Here is a 23,094-nt window from a genome sequence, read left to right as displayed (position 1 = left end):
ATAAATGAAACAATATTTGGAAAAAAAATTCTTTTATTTACTTGATTACTTAAATAAATATTTGTTTAAATATAAAAAATATATTGTTATTAAAATAATATACTGAATATTAATGACAATTTGCTTTTTATGTCTCATGGCACAATTTAATACTTCAGTAAAATAAATTCATTAAGAGGAACTATGCCAATTAAAGTGCCTTAACTCAGTGTGTTACTTTCAATTACTGTTTTTTAAAAAAATTATCACTTCATTATACATTTTTAAATTATATATCACAAATATTCATCGTCAATAATTCCTTATCTTCAAAATTTAACGAACGATAACAATGTATACATATTTCTAAATTTTAATAAAGATTCTACATGTCTTTTTTTGAATAGTTCCACCTGGCCCCTCACAGCTTTGGGTAGTTAAATATTGGTTTTGCTAAATCGACTGTGTGCTTACTACCCACAATAACTGGAAGGACTGGAGGAACTGATAAAAATTTGTTTGACGTTTGACACGTTTGTCATCAAAGTTTCTACTAGTTAGAGAATATAACAAAAACAATCTCCAATAAACACCGTCGGTCTGCGGATCAGTCTTCATGGCGGTCGATTCCGAAAGTTTTACTCCGCTGTATGTATATCTAGGAAGTAGAGTTCACGAGACGAGGCACGAGGGGTGCGCGGTGGAGACGAGGTCGGCGGCGGCGGCGGCCTGCAGCACGCGGTTGACGACGGCGCGCGCCAGGCTGCCCACGGCCGCGCCGCCCGCCGCCGCCGCCAGCGCGCCCGGCTCCGCGCTCAGCCCGCTGTCCTGTGTGGGGCGATTGGCATCTCGTTATCAGGTGATTATTGTGTGAGTGATTCGTGTATCGGATACACGGATATAGACTATGTATCGTGGGCTACTTTTCAGTAGCTCTCGACCGTGCTCAGAAGCTAGATCCCTGAGAGCGAAGCTTAGAATATTATAAGAATATTAGATGCGTAGACTAGTCGCAAAGTTTAGTCTACGCTAATATTATATTGTGAGCATAAGCGAGTCATTCATTTTAAGGCCAACTATCAGAAAATGTGATCAGAAATTTGCTATGATGAGAAAGAATGGAAACAGGTATATTATCCATTCCAATGTTATCTTTCTGATAAGTATTAATGAACGCTATTAAGGCTGCATGATAAACTCGTATCGCATGGCTAGAGACTTCCGCAACAACCGCGACCGAAATCCAGACCACAACCAAGCCAGATCATCTTTTAGGGTTTCCACGGATTAATTTGGAGTGGTTCTATGTATACTGGCGAAAACCACACGGCTCTTTGTGACAACTGTCTAGGTATCACATTTTCCCGATTGCGGCCTACGCCACTGCTTCGGAGCATGGACCTCAATGTGACAACTATCTAAACATTATTTCAACTACGTTTTGTAGTTGAATTAAATCATAGTAAATTGCTTGAAAACTATTACTAGTTTTGGTAGGTATTATGTCAACGACATTTAATCAATATTCGATAACAGTTGCAATAAACTCGGTTTGTGTGGAACTACCTAATTGGAATCGTTATCGGTGTCATAAGCAAAATCGAAAGTATAAAAATTTAAATAATTATTCTTTTGTTCATGATTGATAAAATATTTAAACGCACAATAGATTTTTATGAAATTATGATCCCAACCTACCACAAGCCAACCACCAACCACAGATGAGAATAAAATAAAATCAAATATTTTGCAGAATCGGTTTGTAACGATTGTGAATTTGTGTATGTTCGCCTATTGTATGCAAAAAACTGGTAGGTGGTAAAACATGTAGGTAGTGCATGTCACATAGCCCGATTGGGGTTTATCTGTGCATATTGCGGATGATACATATCTTATGCTAGGGACACTGAGCAACTCCAAGTAAAGTTGACCCAATTTAAATAAAGAAAAACTTCGAAATATATGTACTAGCTGACGTGCTCGTCATGTATCGAACGGTCCAAATCTAACGGCTCTTGATTATGACGCAGAATGATGGCAAAGACAGTTTAAGAGTTAACAAAATTTAAAAGAAATCAATGGAACATTAAATTACCTTTGCGTAAGTGTAATTCGCATCATCCAACAAACGGTCCAAGTCTAGCGGCTCTTGTAAACAAAGCTCTGGATTACGGCGCAGTATAGTGGCGACGACACAGAGTAATTCGACGCAGAGTTGGCGCCGCGCCGGCTGAGAGATCCGAACCAACGCTTCTTCTACTAACAACGCGAAAGACAATTCTGATCGTGACATGTTCACTAGCGTCGGATCTGCTGGGATGGAGTGGCCCTGCAACAGACAACTCAAATTAATGTCAAAAAAAATACCAGACAAACGAACTTTCCATCACGATTTTGATCCGATTGATTTATTCGAACCTATGGTCAGAGGCAGGAATTCTACCACTGTGCCAAACAAAACGTTAAAAATATATTTCTTTATTTTCAAATGAGATGGAACTCCGTCTCTTTCCCTTGAATGTAGTAAAAGGCGTCTAAGGGATAGGCTTCAAAAGCCTTAGGGTTCTTCTTTTAGGCGATGGGCTAGCAATCGCTGTCACTATTTGAATCTCGATTCTATCATAAGCCAAACAGTTGAACGTGGTCTATCAGGCTTTCCAAGATTTTGGCTCTGTCCAGCCCGCGAGGGATATATACGTGATTATATGTGTGTATGGATCGAAAAAAGATCGAGGGTATGCTGAGATCCAGCCTAAGATACATCAATAAATATCATGATTATTGTCACAATATTTATTGAAGTAAAGCGTTAGCCAGTCGGTATCGGCTAACAGATATTTTGAAGCTTACTTACGTTTACTATAATACCCTTCGGCGTACGAAGCAGTATATCCCACACTTGTATATAAAAGTGCTTTGGTACTCTGCACAGGCAGCCCTCTAGCTGTCTTCGTTGCAATGGTGTCAATCTGAAAATCCAATACAAATGCTATGTCAAGCGCAACAAATCAGAAATTTAATCTACCACTAACATATTCTCATTCATATTCATCAGTCTGGTTGGATACAGTATACTGCTAGAGTCTGTACTGCATGACTAGTTTGATATAAGACTATGTTTAATAAAAAATATTTATTCTGACTAACAGATATATATGTACAATAATTTATCAGAATAATACAAGATATGTTTGTATAACATATCTCGCATTGTTTTACCTGTTGATCAGAATAAATAATATTTATTTTACTTTCAAAGTCATACTCATAATACATAGTTCCCACAAATGGCATCATCTCAGCATTGCAGAATGGTATCTTGCAGTGGTAAACACACCAAAATAATGAACATCGACCGCTTATGCTTTTATAATTTATCAAAATACAACTCACCCTTTCTCATCAGCCCAGTCCGACACAGTGAGTACAGTTATGAGTAGCGTCCTCAGTTTATACGGCGAGAGGCTCTCTAGCGTGGCGTCCGGTCGTTTCTCGTCCGGGAACAGCTGCAGGTATATCCGGATGGCCTCCAGCACCCAGCCCACGCGGATCTTGAGGATGCCCCGGAACATGTCCGGGTTGGTGCCTATCAGACGCCCGCAATATAGCACTATTTCCTGTAATAAGGTAAGTAAATATGCCAAATGTTCCAAAATTCTTCTTATTTAAATTTTGAAATATTGAAAATTAAACAAGAAATAAAAGATCATATTTCTATACCACATATGCATCTTGTGACACGAACGTGTTACACAAACCCGATAGGAATTTTCGATGCATGACAAAACCCACCGACCCACGCTGCTTCTCACGACATCAACAGAATGTTGGGATACTAGTTTTAAATTGACAAATATTATTTCATAATTGTTCATAAGCGAATCTCTTGTTGTCCAAGCTTCGGGCTACATTACCAAATCAAACGCCAAAAACATTATGATGAACAAATGTTAATTGCTTTTGACCTTATAGCCCTCAATAATCCATCCCGTTACGTTGTTCTGGATTTTACTCTCTCTAACAAATAACCTTTTTTTGTCACTCTACGAACTGGAGTAGAAGTCTACACAGTACCTGCTGCAATACGGCGCCGATGACGTCATAGGGCTGTATGGTGGAGTACATGACGGACTGGATCTCGCCGGGCGTCATCGGCTTGTCGAACACCGTCTCCTTGTGCCCGATAACGCCTACCATTAACTATGCAAACAATTTTTAATTTAAATATCATCGTAAGACATATGAAATAGAAATAGATTTATTTCAAAATGGGATACAAGGTATACCACTTAATGACGTCATCACTACTTACTTAAATTCAATCTACTACTGCATGCTTAATTAATTTAATGATTAAGATCTTCCATCCCCGTTCTAGCATAACACGCGCGACGTCGTTTTTATCGCGCGATATCTGTTTCGCTATTTATTATCGCGTGAAATGAGGCAGCGATAGCTTTTCGCGCGATTTAAACTGCGTCGCGCGTGCCATACGGGGGAAGCTCATGATATAAACGTGTAAACCTTACTTGCTTCCCGTTGACCAGCACGGTAGTGATAAAAGGGCTGATAGAGTCCACAGTGTGGTTGAGTCTTGACGAACAATATCTGACAGCGCGCCAGTGACGCAGCACGCCCGCTGTCTGGTACAAACTCTTCAGCGAGTCCAACGCGGTTGCGCCGTTAACCTTGGTATTTCCATTTAAAATGGTTAACTAGTAGCAGTTTTCAACGATGCAATGATGCAGATTACTCATATATGTATTAATAGAATTTAAAGTATCTGCGAATTAAGTAACAAAAAAGGCAATATATTCAGCTTCATGCTTTACATTAGTTTGAACTGTATGTATTTTTGTCCCCGTTTATCTCGCGTTTCGCTGAACCGATTTTGATGCGGGTTTCAGAAAAGTGTTAGGAGAAGGTTTTAAAAATTAAACTGAATTAAAAAAGGGGGATATCAGGAGGAAACTAGCGTATTCAGATGACTAACAATTATCAAAGCTGATTTGGGTTCCCCTGATAAGGGCTTACAAAGGTTAAAAGTGAACCCCGGGCATCTCCCCAGAAAAGATCCCCAAATCTGAACAAACGCCAAAAGGATAATTAAACAGATCTGGCAAAATTAAAAAATGTTTGACAACTTTTCCTTACCTCATACAAAGGCCCTTCTCTTTCCAGGAGGATGCCCCACAACTGGCACTGAGCGTAAATATTATCAGTCGCCCTCAAAGCGCTGACAATGTCCGGAGTAGAGCGGTGTTTGTACGACTCGTAAGATACTGTGTCCTCTTTATATGTGAGGGTACGAGGGACATCAGTAAGTGATTGGTAGCCGATGTACTCGTGTTCTAATTGCTTGAACTGGGTGAACATCTCGGAGGGAAACTCGCCTTGGCTCATGAAGTCCAAGTGTTCTGCAATGACAGGTTTTTATGTCTACGAGCAAACAGTAGCCGGTCCCTCACCATGGAGAACTTTAGCGCCACAAACGAACCGTGAAAGTAGGATTATATGTAACATACTAAGGAAGCTGTTATTATAATTTTTTTTCAGAATTCCGCAATAACAAAGTTCCGGGCGATAGCTACTGCTACAAAATTCACAACCCTCAGCCATGAAGATGTACCTCCAAAAAGAAGAAACATTTTTTGTTCAACATAGCTCTCGGAAAAAATTGATTTCTTCGATAGAAATATGCCTAGAAATACTATATAGTGCTCACCCATGCACGAGCTAGAGATGAGGTTTTGCAGACGTCCGAGGCGCACTTTAACACCGTCGCAGTGGCCCTTCTTGAGCATCGCGAACAAATCCAACATCTGCTTGAAGTGCGGGTCTCGCATGTGTTCTTCTCGCACCAATAGGCAGACTGTCGGACGGCCGGACAGTCGCCAGTATCTGAATTTTATTAAAAGGATACGTTACGCTAGAAACGTTATTTGAAATAAGTCGTACTCGCTCTACCTATATATGAATTAGGTATAAAATATATTTTTCTTTTCGAGTCCTAAAGGGATGGTTTACTCAACCATCAAGAAATAATCATGAGGAATAAATTGTATATAGAAAAGGTACTCACTTTCCGACAAACTGTAGCTCTGTTTTAATATCGTCAATGAGAAGCGCCATGTCTCGGTATAGATAGAATTCTGATACTTCAAATATTAGTGGATAGCACAAAACAGTCATTCCACAAACTCTGTAAATCTGGAAATAAAATACGTTGAACATCAAATGACTCCAAATCGGTGCAAGCGGCCGACTAAGACACAAGAATCAACTTACTACCTATTTTTATATATGATTATTTTATTCGAATAATTTTTTTTTTTTTTTATTTTGAATGAATACTTGCCTTACTTGTCCCTAAAGATCCTACAGGACGTATTGGTCGGCCGGTGAGCTTCAATTTTTGGCATACACCTAATTCTCTATACACGTGTACCAGTTGCGTCGAGCTGCATATCTAAATACAAGTTAACAATAATAGAGATTTTAATTCTTAACACAATTATCATATAGAGCTTTTAGAAAATGGGTGTTCAAAAAGAGAGAACAGGGGAATTACAAATATCATCATTCCCTTGATCTTGTGACCAGTTAACATGGAGAACCTTACCCAACTTGGATTATGGACTATAGTTGCTGCCGCTTCCCATAAGACACGGTCAAAAGATAGAGGAAACCTATTTTTAAGTTCTGGAAATATTTTTCTACACGATATGTTCTAGATAAGTGAGGTAGTAGATACTCACTTGAACCGGTTCAACTTCATGCGGCGTTTGAGTCTGAATGCCATAGGTGCCCATCATAGCTTGCAGGCGCATTGACTCAGCTATTAGAACCACTTGCACCACTAGGTCCGTCGCTATGCCCTGTGTAATATTCAATATTATACAAACTGCACATACCAGTATGAGTGATGGTGGACTCATAGTAAGGATTTGTTGCGTGCGATTCATAATGCATTTCAAGGCGTGAATTTTTTATCTGCACTAGACACAAGATGCGGGCTTATGCAAAGATGCTCCAAGCCTAATTTCATTTTCATTATAATAAAAATATGATTAAACAATGTACATTTTCGTATATGTACTTAAATAAAAGATAGATTTTGCAATACTATATTATTAAAAAAATTATGTACACAATAAATATTTGTGAGAATTATCATTTTGAATATAACGAACACTGGCATATTATAATATTTATAGGTGAAGAAATTATTTCCCCGTTTTGCATTCTTATAAACTTTTTTACATTATTTACTTTTTTCGTTATATTTCCTTGTATGAACAGTGGACAACACATACACAAATCAAATCTATAATTAATAATCTTATAATCAAATTCACTACTATAGCTCAGGCACATTTTAGTTTCAAATTAGATCTTAAGTTGGTAAATAAAGCTAGTTTTAAAGCAATTAGATTAAATCTAAAACTTGGCGACAATGATATATAGAGGGAAAAATTAAATATAAAAGAATAGAACTCGAGCTCCATTCATGCAAATATTTCTTTTAGAAATTTCACGATATATATTATTTTTATCTTTTTAGAAATCATGCTCGAAACCCAGACTGTGCGTCGATACTTACAGGTGCCGAGTACTTGGCCTGTGGTCGGTGCGTGAAAGTAAAAATTTTGAAAGTATGAGTGTTAGCCAATGTTAAAATAATAGGTGATGGTATAAAGTATTCATTATTTTATACTTTAACCTTATGTTCAACCTATACAAATACTAGCTTCTGCACGGTGCTTCGCTTTCGTGGGAAATTCCAGAAAAAAGCCTATGTCACTCCAAGGTTTATTCAGTATCTGTGCTAAATATCGTTAAAATCAGTCCAGTAGTTTTTAAGTTTATTCGTTACACAGATACAAATATTTTCTCTTTATTATTAGTGTGGATATCATTGATATAATATGCATGAAATCCATTTCATTGAAGTATAATGGCATTTTTGTAAAATAAATTATCCTAATTACGGGCAGACAACAGTTTATGGAAATCAGGTGAGCGTATAGTCTATTTTACAACATTAAAAAGTAAAATAACCTGAAAAGCGGAATATCTCCCGGCGCGACGTGGTCGGTTGTAAGACGGCAGGTACCTGCGGATGGGGTCGAGTTCGTTCACGTGAAGCAAGCCGCCAGTCAATAACTGCGCCAGTACGAACATCGACTGTGCCCATAGAAATAATCCACCTGTGTCTAACCAATGATATATTAGCCTTTAGAAAATTCTAGAAATGCTGCTTAACTACTAATTTACTATTGTGTCTATTGGATTTATTGCTCTTTATTTGGACGACGAGATTGCTAAAAGGCATCTACAAAAAGCAAACATGCAGTGCTGGGTTTGTAAAAATTAAATTTACACTATTGTAGGTAAGCTAAAATTACGCTTTATGGGGAAGAGTAGAATTAAGTAATACTTTTGGTGAGGGATAGTGACGCCCTAAAATAGACTTCTTATAGCAAGGTGATTTAGAATTAAGAATATACATCGGAGATAATTGTATGTAGTCGGGAAAATCTGAAATCCCAAAATATTATCATCTTATACAACTTAATGACTATTGATTTAAATGTTATAGGAAGTTCTCTACAGAAAAGCTTAGTTCTTCTTATAAAAATAAACCTTATCGGTTTAACATCAAAATATATTTTTGATTATTGCTACTGAATGTAGATATTACAAATAAAACATGAAATTTTAGTTACAAGCAAGTTAAACGAAAATGTTTATTTTTACAAAGTTGTGAAAGTGAGGAAAGAAAATGTGTTTCTTCATAATTCTAAAGTATTAGCTTTTTGATTTAAATTAGCACTAAGCGAAATTGGTAGCCAATAAAATGTTAGCAGAAGATCAGATGAAACAAAGATTTGCCTACTGATAGTTGCTTTTACCTTTATTTTCATTATCTGCCGGGTGATCTGTAATTATTATACAATAGATTGTTCAGCTGAATTTAAAATGTATGTTAACATATTATTTTTGTATAACACATTATACGAGAGCTGAAAGAATAAAAATTTATCAAATGCGCCCCTTCTCAATGATGGCACTGATCGATATTTCACATTAACATTTATAGTGATTGTTGCCGTAATATATATTTTTTTTTATTTAAAAAGATTAAAGATATTTTTGATGTAACGCAACTTACTTGCAGGTACCCTTCGTACTGAGTTGGGTTCACTACGCTCATTGTCGATGCCCTCACGCGGAACGTAATAATACCAAGGAATAACAGGATCTGTAAAATTTTAAAATAAATAAATATACACACCATTTTACAACCTATACCTACAATATAAGGTGTCGGTTGGTGTTCAGTCTATTGGAGGAGTTTAAGTATATTAACCACCATGTGCCGTGTGGTTCCCGGCACCATTACAAAAAAGAACAGGATCACTCCATCTCTTTTCACATGGATGTCGTTAAGGGCGTCTAAGGGATAGCCTTATAAACATGCGATTCTTTTTTTAGGCGATGGACTAGCAAACTGTCACTATTTGAATGTCAATTCCATTACTAAGCCAATTGTCAACCCCGCAACGGATATATGGATGATTATATGTGTATATGTATGTATGATTACCTCCGAATTCGTCCATGTAAATTCTATTTTTCAATAGTTTCTGATATTCCTCCACTTGTTCAGGTAATGTCCGAAAAACGCCATCAATGATCATGAAGACATAAAACAAAGGCCATTCCGACTCAATGCCATCAAATTCCTTTAATTCTCCTTCATGATAGTACCTCCTGTTAGGATCTTCAAGAACACATTTGTATCCATCACGGCTGAACCGCTTAAAACCATATTTTCCCTTAAGTCGCCGTAATATGTTTGTTTTTGTCAATTGCAATAAATGTTCTTCATGTGTGGCAAAGGCTGGGAATGATATGGTGGGTAGTAGGGCGACATCTACACCCTGCAATAAAAATATCAATAAACTTTAAATGTAATCGATTGATCTGTTGTTTGTGAATAATAATTCTGTTAATATAAAAACATATTTTAGAGAACTAGTTTAGGAGATGTAATATCTTTATCTTATAAGTACCTCAACAACTGGTATTGTCCAAATGTTTAGGACAAATCACTAAACAAAGTTAAGCTTTTATAATATACTCGCTGTTGCCCATAACATCATATGCGGTAAAAGTTTACTGACAATCATTCATCCCCTCTTTAAAATCAGTCCAGTGGTTTAGGTGTGAAAGCGTACACAGATATACAGATTTACTTTCGCACTTATAATATTAGTAGAGATAATAAGCATTTACTTATGTTTTATTATACATTATAAAAATACATTAAATATATAAAAGAGTATATTATGAAAAACTTATATCAAAAGTAATTACATACTTTAGAACTAGATTCTCTTGGAAGCATAGTTTCAAATATACTTCTGTTTCTATTGTGTGCATCAATATCAACATAAACTACACTCCAAGATGCTCCCTTGTCTCCAAACAAGTTGCAGCCATTAATTGCTTCCAAGGCAGCCTTGGCCATACCTAAAATTAAAAATAAAATACACCATTACAGACAAGGTGAATGCCAAAAGAAAGACACATCAAAATACTTTAAACATTTACCAATAGAGGAAGCATGAATTTCAGGTTTTCCATCATTATATTTAGAGCCTCTTTCCCACATTCCATAATCAGGAGTTCTGTATGCACGCTCCACATAATAAACTAAATTTTGCACAAATGCTACTTCATCCTGTAAGTAAAAAAAATATATTAATTCATACAAAAATTTGAGCATTTCAAAAAATTTACAATAACATACTATGGGCACACATACTTGTGTATAAATAATCTGCAACCCTGAAGTAATCATCTGAACGAGGAATAATAAGTACAAGGACACAACATCTATCTGCAAGTGATGATACTCTTCATCACTCAGCACAGGCTCGCCTGTAGTGAGGTGGAACTTAACATGGAGAGAGTGTGCTGCGCTCTGTCGTGTCTTGAAAGCCTCCACCCTTGCAGACTGCTTCACCCAACACTCAAGGATGCCACGCATACATTTCACTGTACTTTGGCCTAACTCATGAGACTTTCCCCGATCATCATCAATACGTCTATAAGGTAAACATTTTTAATTCCACATTATAAAACAAGCAATTGTTTTTAATTCAATGTATTACAAAAAGCCATGCAATAAAATGAACTTTATTGGAACAAATAAGCAATTGGTGTATCAATTTGTTATTAATTCAATATACTTCATAAAATTGTGCCTCTTTCCTAGTAGGGTAGGCAGAACACATTATTCCATTTTCTTGAAATCAAATTATGATAACAAAAAAGTTGTATTCTACTGTTTACTGCTCTGATGGTATTGAAAATTATACCTGTAGGCCTGGTAGAGTCCCCATACTGCAGATGCACAATATATACTGTCCCTCACACTGGCCACATGGAGATCAGATGATATGACGGGAAACAGACCAGTTATTGGACTTTGAAATCTCAATAGCTGTCTTTTTACTGAAAAATATAAAGATATAAAAGAAAAATTAAAAATATGATTACTACTTCTAAAATCTTAATGAACAATCAAGCAGCCAAATTTTAGTTCACTGTAAATCATTGGCTTGGTGAGAAAATAGGAAGATAACAGTCATACATACCAATAGCATAGTATATATCAAGCTGCCTTACGGTGTCTTCATAGTTTGAAATCTTTAAAAACTGATGAGCATTAATATCATCTATGCTCCCCTGACGAATCATTATGTCTGTTGCAGCCTGAAAAATGGATATAACAATTTTAGAGGTTAACGGAACATCAATGTAATCTACTGAAGAAAAAGATATTTACATAATATGGTACCAACTTTTCTTCTTTATGAAATATTAAATATTTAGCAGAACAATACAGCGTTAGGACATTTTACATACATAAAAGTCTCAAGTAATTTGTTAAACTAGATCGAAGAACGAGAATTAAGCTTTCTCGACATTGAAAGGTCACATATATACCACAAAATGTACCAAACCACAAACAGATCACAGAATAAATTGAAATTGACAGATGAAATGAATAAATAAAACAAACATATGATACAACAACAATCAAAAACAAAAATGTATTATCGAAAACGAAAGTGTTCGTAAGTGTTTGTGATCATACAGTCAGACACAGACAGACAGACAAAGAAATATAAAAAAAATATTTACATTGTTCGTCTGTCTGTATCCGTTTAGTCAAAATATTAAATGTACAGACAAAATATTTTTACCCTTTTTATTGTACCTATGTAGTATTTTGATTTTCAGTTTTTTTTTTAAAATAAAATACTCAAACAACTCTAAAAAAATATTTTTAATAAAAAAAACATTTTGTTTTTATTGGGGCTCGAACTTGGACCGTCAATTTTCACAGTCTCACGCGCCAACCACTGGAGCATCGAGGCCGTTGCGATGTTGTGAAATTAAAGTAGACTACATACATACATATGGTCACGTCTATATCCCTTACGGGGTAGACAGACCAACAGGCTTGAAAAAACTGAATGGCCACGTTCAGCTATTTGGCTTAATGATAGAATTGAGATTCAAATAGCGACAGGTTGCTCGCCGATCGTCTAAAAAAGAATCCCAAGTTTGAAAGCCTATCCCTTAGTTGCCATTTACGACATCCATGGGAAAGAGATGGAGTGGTCCTATTCTTTTTTGTATTGATGCCGAGAACCACACGGTACTAAAGTAGACTAACAAACCAAAAACTTTTTACGTGAGAATTACGCATGTTATGTACGGTAAAACCAGAATATTATCAAACTGATTTTCACTTATATTTATACAATGATAAACAGAGATCGGAATAGGTAGATTTATTTTATGTACTTGCATCATGAATTACCATAGAAAGCATAACATGGATAAGCCTCTTTTCCGGGATTCCATTTCAGTACTTACACTTACAGTAAACTACATTGTCCGCGGGTAACATAGGACTACAATTTACGTGAACGAAGTCGGGGAAAAACAGCTACCACTAATATATTCTTCATCCCACTTGTAAAAATTCCGGAAAAAATCTTAATAATTTTCAAATCCCGCAATCCCGGACGGAGGCATGTCCATATTATATATACGTTTCAGTTCATTGACCCCAATTCAATCTACCTATTCCGATCTTAAAAGATAAATGACTTTGAATTTTAAATTTCGTAACTTATTTGCAGGCAAACTCATGCCTTGAGTTCATTCAAATGTCGATAACTTTTTTTTTAGTGAACCGATTTTGATGAAACAAACTTTAAATGTTTTTCTGAGTTAAAACTTTCACCAATTGCTTTGTTTTAAGTAAATCGGTTCAGTACTTTCGGAGATAATCGTGATCATACTTACAGACAGACAGACAGACAAGAAATTAAAAAATATATTTCTGCTTTCTATTATTCATTCTAAGTGTCCCTTTATCCATTTCAGTCAAAAACACTCAATGTACAGACAAAATATTTTTACTGTTTCATTATACATTCAGTCAGAAAAGTATCGGGAATGGATTATTTATTTATGGTTCCAAATTCAAATTTTTGTTTTTTTGTTGTTGTTAGATTGGCACAACTGTTTTCCATTTTGGCGCGGAGTTTGAGTTGCATCTGTTGTTTACATTAAATACAGTGCTATTTTTAGTTATATCATATCTAGTGTGTATTGCTAATTTCATAATGGATAAAAACATCGAACAAAGAGTTTGTCTTAAATTTTGCATTGCCAATGGAATATCGTGTTCGGAGTCACTGAAAATGTTACAGAAGGCTTACGGTGAATCGACTTTATCAAAAACTCGTGCTTATGAGTGGTACAAAGCGTTCAAAAGCGGTCGAGATGTGATGGAAGATTTGCCTCGCTCTGGTAGGCCATCAACGTCTGCAACTGAAGTTAACATCGCAAAAGTGAAGGAAATAGTGACTGAAAATCCTCATTCAACTTTGAGAGAGATAGCCACCGAACTTTCTGTATCTCACGAGTCGATCCGTACCATTTTAACTAATAATTTGGGTATGAAACATGTTGCCGCTCGGCTAGTCCCAAAAGACCTGAATTTTTTTCAAAAACTCAATCGCATGAGAGTCGCTGAGGACATGCTAGAACGAGTCAATTCCGACCCAACATTCATGAAACGCATTGTTACTGGTGACGAGACGTGGGTTTACGAGTTTGACATGCAAACTAGTCAACAAGCTTCGGAGTGGCGCCTTCCAACTGAACCAAAACCGAAAAAACCACGCCAAAGTCGTTCAAAAGTCAAAGTCATGTTGACTGTTTTCTTTGACTATCGCGGTGTTGTGCACTCGGAATTCTTGCCGGAAGGTCAAACGGTAAATAAGGAATATTATTTGAGTGTTATGCGGCGTTTAAGAGAGCAAATCCGACGAAAAAGGCCAGATTTGTGGAAAGAAAATTCTTGGATTTTGCACCATGATAATGCACCTTCGCACAAGGCCATCATTGTGAACGAATTTTTAACCAAACACTCAACAAATACCATCGAGCAACCACCATATTCACCAGATATGGCTCCAGCCGACTTTTTTCTTTTTCCTAAACTCAAATTACCACTTCGTGGCACCCGTTTTCAATCGGTAGAAGACATAAAAGAGAATTCGCGGCGAGAACTGACCTCAATTCCGGAAACAGCGTTTAAAAAATGTTTTGATGATTGGATTATTCGTTGGCGTAAGTGTATCGTTTCTAAAGGAGCATATTTTGAAGGTGATAAAATAAATTTGGATGAATAACAAACAGTTTGTGTATTATTGATCTTTTCCTGCTACTTTCTTGACAGAGTAGTATGTAGGTATAGATAAAAGAACACAAAATTAATTTGACGCCCCTATTACAAGTTCAAATATAAAGTATAAGGTCATCATTACCGTAGGTCTAGCCTTCAAGCACGCGTTTGCCTTTACGAGCTTGTTTGTAGGAGTAAGAACAACATTTATTAAAATATGTAATTGATCGGCAGATAAGGCAGTGTCCAGGGTGTGGTCAAAACATCACATACCAAACAAATATTTAAAAACTGTAGCACCCCCTTTCTGATCCCGAGTTACAAATAGGAAAACGCTTTTGACTGTGAATGTACGTTCATGGTTCATTGTCAAATTGACATTGTTCTTTTTAATATCTGTGAACTTGCAAGCAAAGCAAAGATTTTTGTGCGTCGTGGCGTGTCTTACTTGTGTCATTGTCAATTTATTTTATTTCCTTAGTTTATGTTGTCAAATCAAAATCTTGACAAAATACCTACGTACCTACAAAAATTTACTTGAATAGGATTTTTGGAAGATAACATTTCCCAAAAATCCATGCAATACAAAGTATTCGGTTTTTAAAATTGAAGGTCGAAAATCTTTAGAATCACTTTCAAATCTTTAATTAAACTTATCTGTAAAATTACTCACAGGTTAGTGAAATCTATATAACAAAGTTATAAAGGTACCTTACTCCTTGTTTTTCTTCTTGTTACGAACACTATATTTGTAAACTTCTTTATTTTGCATTTTAGAAACAGTATATTTATCATCAATGTAGTTGACGGTCTTAGCCAAAATAATGAGTGATGAAAAGAAATATGGAAATGGAGAAACAGACAGCAATCAAAGTACACAGGTTTAAAATCATAAAATTTCTTGAATTTGTTCTAACCGCACGTACCTATTTCACAATAAATTATTTTGAAAAATATTTAAAAATATATATTGAGTCACTAACATTACCATTGGTGCTTTGAAAGAGGAGAATATTGTAATTAAAAGTTTTGCCAAAAAAAAATAATTCAATTGAGATTTTATATCCAAAGTTACATGGTTATTTATGTAATTTTTATTATTTTCAGTTTTACACTTTTAAATTAGCTACTTAATTATTCTATATTTTGCATACTAGACTGATTTCCAGTAAACTTAGATATTATGTATAGGTAGTTATTGAAATCTGTTTTAGTGTTAAGACATTCATGAGACTTCATACTACTAAAGATCTTACTGTTGTGGTCGTCATTTTACTAACTGTGGGAAGGCACTATGTGTTTGCACCAGCAACTAACATTACATACAGCTTTTGTGTCACTGATGAATTTGCTATTACTTTTTATTAGTCCATGAAAAGTATAAGATCTGTGTTTTCAGGCAATGTTTTAAAACTTGTTTGGTTATATGTAAAAAAAAAAAACTAAAACAGGTGGTAAGGCAATGTGTATCTTCCTGTTGCCATCTTAAATTAAAACTGTGTTAATTTTATAGGTTTAGCTTTTTTTTACTGCAATTTTGCCTGTGCGCAATTAATGCCCTCCTCCTCGCGTCGTATACCTCATTGCTGAGGGTCGTGACTCCCCCGCCGAATCACTTTCTCTTTGATCTCTTCCTTCCACCTGTTGCGATCCTTTGCGTCGTGGAGGGCCTTATGGAGATCGGTGTTTAGTGACGATCGGATTTGATCCGACCATCTTGTAGGGCTGCGACCTCTAGGTCTTTTTCCGTCAACCTGGCAATTAATGCCACATACCAAAAAATACAAGTTTTTCATAAATCACTTTACTTTTTACTGGGATTAAATCCCGTGTCCATCTCTGTACTCCACCCTATATGCATGTAAAATTTCATGCAGAATAGTTCAGTGGTTAAACTGAAGAGGTAACAACTTTCACTTTCACTACCTACCAAAAAGCAACAAATAAAACACCACCTACAAAAAGCCACGAATGAAGTGCCTACAAAAGAATACACGTTTTTCGCAAATCCCACGGAACTATAGTTTTTGCTGGGATGAAAGATACCTTATAGTTGGTTCAGTTCAGTAGATAATGCACGAAGAGGTAACAAATTAACTTATGCATTTATAATATTAGTTGGGATTATTTTTCAGTCGCAGATTGACCTATTCAACCTCATTGCTGGAAGTTGGCCACCAGCCCCTCGTGAGCCCGAGCGCCCCGAGTATGGATCAGTGCCCAGGAGCCCCAGGCGAACTATGCAGCGCTCACCGCAGAATGAGCGAGTGAAATCTCTAAACCTTATCGCACACCTAGCGCCGGAGCGACGTCGCAGAACAACACATACAGCCCCACAACAAACCCCTGCAGAAGAAACAAGACCAAAGAGCAAAATGGTCCAAGAACCCAAGAAAGTGGAAACGGGCATCCTAGTTGGTGTGTATTGGGAACATTAAAAAACCATGTCAATGTCAAAACAAGAAATTAAAAAAAAAATTATTAAAATCTGCAATAAAAAAAATAATTGGCGAAATAATTAAGAGAAGAGATATCTATCTATATATATATCTAAAATAAATTCCGAAACAACATCATACTGATTTAGATGAAATTTGGCATAGTAGATTCCAGAACAGTATTTGCTTATTTTATTCCTAGAAATTCCCACATGAACAAAGTCATAAGCAGAAGCCAATTAAGCCGCATAACAGTGTTATGCCTATATGACATTGAGAAAATAAATCATTGTATATGTATATGCATGTTGCATGGCTATACAGATATAGACAGGGTTAATATATGTATGTACAATAGTAAAATTATTACACCAAATTATGGATTTATAATAAATAATCAACTTACCATTCTTATTAGACTTCACACCTTAACAATTAGTAAACACAACACTGCAGCACCGGTTAAACAAAAACTGTTCATAGGTTGTCCTATTTTAGCTTTCCTAGTTTCTAAAATTAGCGGCGCGTAGCAGACGGCCGGCCGGCTGTTATAACGAGTGTGCCCTGAAAAATGTCGTACGCGTATTTACAGGAATTGGATCTCAACGAAGTGCCTCTCTGTGTTTTTGAATTAGAAGAAAGTGTGTATATTTTGAATAATTTAAGTTAAATATTATAGTATACCTATCATTGAATTACCATCTCATTACCATTACACACATATTGCTGTGCTGCTCATACTTTATCGTTATCTCAGTCTGATCTATCGTTAATATTTGTTTATTTATGGACTATCGGCCCGCCACGGCTTTGCCCGAACCTTTATATTATTAATCATGTATAAATTTTCATGGCCGATTCAGTATTTCCGAAGATTAACCCTTACAAACAATCAATGAAACTCCTCTGTACAAAATTAGTATAGATTTTTCCAATTTCGCAGATGTTTGCGGCGGTGATGCTCCCGAAGAGGTTTACGATTCGCCAGCACTTGGCTCCCCGCGGCCGGTAGCATCTTCCAGGGCTTCGCCACTTCAACTGCAAGAAGATATCGGAGTCGGATCGCTAGTTGAAGTGGCCACGGATGTTGATCAACATTACTATGGTGTTGTACGATGGATTGGGATGATTGATGGTAAAGACATTTATTTTCCAATAATTTATGTAGGTATGTTTATCAAGTTAAAGTTCACCCAAAGGTTACTTACCTTTTTACTTAAAACGTTTGAAACCTTGTGAAATTATCTCAAAATGTTGGTGGCTGTAATGGTTACTATAATGCTTGATAACAAGAAAAATTAAGTAATGCCATAAATAAGTAAGCGGCTTTAGAGAACCAGTGACTATTTCTAATAAACTCCAATACCAAGCCATTGGCCTTTGACTTGGTGCCCTAGACGAGAAAGAAAATAGTAAGCAAGAAGGAAAGAGAAGAGCGAAGTATATAAAGATTTATGGTGTTAAGAATACTAACTTTATGGTACCTATATTATTATCAGAGACAATGACCGCCGGCGTGGAACTCGAGCAGAGCGTATGCGGCTTAGGCGACGGCACGCGTGGAGATTCGCGCGTATTTTCTTGCACACCGGGGCGTGCTCTATTCGTGCCGCTTCCTCTGTGTCGCCGCGACGCCAGGTTCCGCGACACTCCGCCGCCGGACCGGGCTGATCTCCACGATGACGATGATGACCAACAGGTACGATGACCCATACCCTTCCATAAAGCCAGAAGTTCAGATGGTCTCAACCAATTCTCGTCCTGCTGTCACTGTGTCGTCGCGACGACGCCAGGTACCGCGAAAACTCCCTCGCTGGACCGGGCAGATCTCCACGATGACGATGATGGCCAACACGTTAAAAAAAGCAACCCTAATCATACTCGTACGTATAATGTTTTTAAATCAGATGGATCTTGCAAGTTCTCAAGCGCTGTCGTTGTATCGCGGCGACAGTAGTTTATGATACGCTGGACTGTGCCGATCTCTCCTATGACGATTCTATTGTGTTGTCGCTACGCTAGGTTCTGGGATACCCTCCCGAACCGGGCCAATCTCTACAATGACTGGTGGTCAGTTCATATACACAATCACCATGACAATCTGTGACAAACCAACAACTACGAGATTTTATTTAATTAGAAGAACCTTTGAGCTTTATTTTCGTTCACAAAAATTTCCAACTTTAATATTCATATACTTGAAATTGTTTAAGCTGTCTATTTGATAGATTTGACTTGACTTATGATTGTTCCCTAGCCGGAGTGCCCAGTGGTGGCGGGCGTGGTGCCGCCGCTGAGTTCGCTGGGCTCTCTGGCCGGCAAGAACCGCGGCATCCAAGGCCACCACAACTCCTGCTACCTCGACGCCACGCTCTTTGCCATGTTCACCTTTACCAGCGTGTTCGATGCTCTGCTGTATAGACCGCCGGAGCCGGAGGTACACTTTGATGACTAGAACACATGTTACATACATACACATAATCACGTCTTTATCCCTTACCACAGATACTTTATTCCTTTAGACAGAGCTTAAAGTCTTGCAAAGACTGAAAGGCCATGTTCAGTTGTATGGATAAATGATGTCATTTAGATTTAAATACAGACATCACCTAGGAACAATCCCAAGTTTATTAGTCTATCCTTAAGTCGCTTTTTACTGTATTTATGGATAAGAAATGGAATGGTCTTATTCTATACGTCAAGAACCGCACTTGACATGTTAATTAATTTACATTCTTGTTACACAGATTTTGTTTTCTATTAGGACTCGCCTCACTACGCGGAAGTGCAACGCGTCCTCCGCGAGGAGGTGGTGAACCCTTTACGCAAGCACGGCTACGTGCGCGCCGACCGCGTGATGAAGCTGCGCACGCTGCTGGAGCGGCTCTCCTCCGTGCCCGGCCTCACTTCCGAGGAGAAGGTGAGGCCGAACTCACTGATATAGCTTTATGGACACACGGATACGAGGGAATTTCGGGATATCATCTGTTAGTGCTCCTTTAGACCACATACGGAACCTACATTTCAATTTCAAATGCTCTGCTCAATCCAGCAGCTTGATCTTTGCTTGATATATCAGTCAGCCAGTCTGTTCAAATATAATAATGTTAAATTGGTACTTTATTTTTACAGGATCCAGAAGAGTTTTTAAACGGATTAGTTGCACAATTATTAAGAGCAGAGCCCTTTCTGAAGCTGTCGTCGGGGCAGGAGTCATTTTGTTACCAGCTTTTCGTAGAGAAGGATGAACAAGTCTCACTGCCAAGTGTTCAACAACTGTTGGAACAATCGTTCGCCACTTCTGGAGTCAAGCTTAGTGAAGTAAGAACATAAATTATAAATGCTGAATAATTTCATTGCGCACTGCAATTTACTGTGTATTTGTATTCATATTACCTATTAATAATGATTGTTTTCTTCTCAATAGGTTCCGGCAGCTTTCATAATACAAATGCCGAGGTTTGGCAAGCAGTATAAACTATATCAGCGAGTGCTGCCTTCGCCTTTGTTAGACGTCACAGATCTTATCGAAGGATGTAAGTGTTTTATTCCATTATTAAAAGTCCTGGTAGTAGTAGGCTTGAATGAGACTTAACTAGAAAAATATTTTAACAGAAACGAACATATTCTATACCTATTACTATTGGTTTTTGTGGGGGTAGATTGAGTTTCACCTGTCCATTTAAAATTCGACTTTACCGTTATTTTCGGACCAAAGCTTAAAAATGGACCTACTTTAAAAATTAGAGTTTTGTCAGAGTATTCTAAATTCATATTCAAATGTTGAAAATGGAACGTGCACTGAAGAGTAATAGTTTGGGTGTGCGGCAGTGCCGCGGCAGTGCACGGTGTGCGGCTCGCTGGCGCGCTGGGAGTGCGGCGCGTGCGCGCGCGGCGCCGCGCTCGAGGCGGGCGCGCTCTGCTCCGCCTGTCTGCGCCTCACGCACGCCTCCAGGCACAACCACAAGGTACCTACAGATTCATTCCTCTGCCCAAGCTCTTTTCGGAAAATCCAATCTTAGTCCACCCTTAGATCATATAAGGAACCTACATACGTATATCAAGCCTGTAGACCCAGTGGTTTGGGCTGTACGTAGTATGTTAATCAATCACTCAGAAGCGAATTTATATATAATGATAAAACTATGCCTCCTTCCCGCAGGGCAGGCAGACACTACATCTTATTACTTGCGTTGATCCCTGTATGCTTACTTTTAGTGTTCTTCCTCTTTCGTATTTGAAATTGCTTTAATTTGAAATTTTTTTATGCATACGAGCCTAATGACGTGAATAACATAAATATGCTGGATCGAATATTAGCATGGACTAGATTTTAGACACCCTTTGATTTTCGAGTGTCCTCAGTTCTAAAAATATTATTAATGCCTATCTAATGTACGAGAGTCAAATTCATGATATCACTTTCTAAAACATTGTTTAAAATATTATATATTTGTGTTGACAGGCGACCCCACTGACCGTGAGCGACGAGTCGGCAAACATGTTGGAATCATGTCCTGTGCCTCGCGTGTACATGGAACTATTCGCAGTGCTGTGCATCGAAACCAGCCACTATGTGGCCTTCGTCAAGGCTGGCGTGGGCCACGACGCGCCCTGGTGCTTCTTCGACTCCATGGCTGATAGGAAAGGTGCATATGGGCATACATAGATACAGTCACGTCTATATCTCTTGCGAGGTTGACAGAGCCAACAGTCTTGAAAAGACTGAAAGTCCATGTTCTGCTGTAAGGTGTTTTTATAAAAATCACTATTGTTCTATTAAGATCCACGGAGTGTGCATCGAGACCTCGTACGACGTGACAATCCTTTGGAAAAATTTTGCAATATCGACTGTTAGACCAGCCCTATATTTCCTAAATAATATACAGGTTACATAACCTCAATGTCCTCAGTGGACTGTACGATGTCTGTCAGTTAAGTCATTAACACAACAATTTTATTTATATTGATTAACTTCAGTATGCCCAACGCTCCAGGTTAAAAGCAGCCGGAATTCTGGGAAATCATTTCTTAATGCCCACTAGACCACTTAAAAAAAATTAAAAAATATAGACCCACATTTTGAGGTGTTCGTCAAGTGAATCAATCAATTTCCTCTTCATAGATATAAGGTTAACGGTTCGTTTCGGCAGGCGAGCGCCACGGCTACAACATCCCGGAGATCGTGTCGATCTCGTCGCTGAGCTCGTGGCTGTCGCTGGAGGCGGGCGAGCGCGCGGCCGCCGCGCCGCCGCCGCACGCGCGCCGCCTGCTCGCCGACGCCTACATGTGCTTCTACCGCAGCCCCGACGTGGCCATGTACCGGTAGCCACCAGTGTTCACAGTTAAATGGCTTATTATTTTACTTTATGCGTTTACTAAAAATAGAACTATGACATATGTACGTACAGGTTGTCTGGTAAATCGCGTTACATGTTTAAAAAGGCCACTCAGTGATTCTCGTTCCAAATAATAAGGAAAATATATACATACCTACATATAATCACGTCCATATCCCTTGCGGGGTAGAGCCAACAATCAAAAAAGACTAATAAGCCACGTTTAGCTGTTTGGCTTAATGATAGAATTGAGATTCAAATAGTGACAGGTTGCTAGTCTGTCGCCTAAAAGAAGAATCCCAAGTTTATAAGCCTATCCCTTAGTCGCCTTTTACGACATCCATGGGAAAGGGATGGAGTGGTCTTATTCTTTCTTTTCTAATGGAGCCGGAAACCACACGGCATATCAGTCGCAAAACATTTTAGCCCAAATAAGTATGGCCACAAGTTTGTATATGAATGGAATAAAATATTTTTGAATTAGTATAGAAATAAATATTGTATATACATTTTTTTTTCTGTTGTTAATAAAATATAACTTAATTATATCAAA

General features: G+C 37.6%; 2 protein-coding genes across 12 annotated transcripts; one reads left to right on the top strand and one right to left on the bottom strand.

Annotated features, from left to right (window-relative positions):
- Positions 1–15: 15 nt before the first annotated feature.
- On the bottom strand, positions 16–17,627 carry LOC106128989 (probable phosphorylase b kinase regulatory subunit beta). 7 transcript variants are annotated; one of them, XM_060952689.1, is made up of 21 exons: positions 17,609–17,627; positions 11,649–11,766; positions 11,370–11,505; positions 10,814–11,096; positions 10,600–10,729; positions 10,367–10,518; positions 9,590–9,926; positions 9,155–9,244; positions 8,895–8,921; positions 8,041–8,195; positions 6,738–6,857; positions 6,338–6,448; positions 6,062–6,189; positions 5,705–5,880; positions 5,134–5,396; positions 4,509–4,667; positions 4,054–4,179; positions 3,373–3,596; positions 2,834–2,948; positions 2,075–2,308; positions 16–807 (listed from the first exon to the last, which is right to left on the bottom strand). In XM_060952689.1, exons 1-21 carry the CDS (start codon positions 17,609–17,611, stop codon positions 652–654), a joined length of 3,243 nt encoding a protein of 1,080 aa, XP_060808672.1. In that variant the 5' UTR covers positions 17,612–17,627; the 3' UTR covers positions 16–651. The 7 variants fall into 7 exon arrangements, with proteins under 7 accessions (XP_060808672.1, XP_060808805.1, XP_060808862.1 ...); XM_060952822.1 differs by lacking the exon at positions 17,609–17,627 and adding an exon at positions 11,840–12,095; XM_060952879.1 differs by lacking the exon at positions 17,609–17,627 and adding an exon at positions 11,852–12,095.
- On the top strand, positions 15,260–23,074 carry LOC106129012 (ubiquitin carboxyl-terminal hydrolase CYLD). 5 transcript variants are annotated; one of them, XM_013327435.2, is made up of 12 exons: positions 15,260–15,439; positions 15,542–15,645; positions 16,900–17,182; positions 18,146–18,337; positions 18,702–18,901; positions 19,460–19,639; positions 19,967–20,122; positions 20,335–20,523; positions 20,630–20,738; positions 21,034–21,170; positions 21,668–21,851; positions 22,356–23,072. In XM_013327435.2, the coding sequence occupies exons 2-12, from the start codon at positions 15,589–15,591 to the stop codon at positions 22,529–22,531; spliced, it is 1,863 nt and encodes a 620-aa protein (XP_013182889.2). In that variant the 5' UTR covers positions 15,260–15,439; positions 15,542–15,588; the 3' UTR covers positions 22,532–23,072. The 5 variants fall into 5 exon arrangements, with proteins under 5 accessions (XP_013182889.2, XP_013182892.2, XP_013182891.1 ...); XM_013327438.2 differs by having other exon boundaries at positions 21,018–21,170; positions 22,356–22,495; XM_013327437.2 differs by lacking the exon at positions 15,542–15,645 and having other exon boundaries at positions 22,356–23,070.
- Positions 23,075–23,094: the final 20 nt, after the last annotated feature.

The sequence above is a fragment of the Amyelois transitella genome, chromosome 2 (assembly GCF_032362555.1).
Source record: "Amyelois transitella isolate CPQ chromosome 2, ilAmyTran1.1, whole genome shotgun sequence".
In the NCBI taxonomy this organism is placed as follows: domain Eukaryota; kingdom Metazoa; phylum Arthropoda; class Insecta; order Lepidoptera; family Pyralidae; genus Amyelois; species Amyelois transitella.
This window is presented reverse-complemented; position numbering and strand designations above follow the sequence as displayed.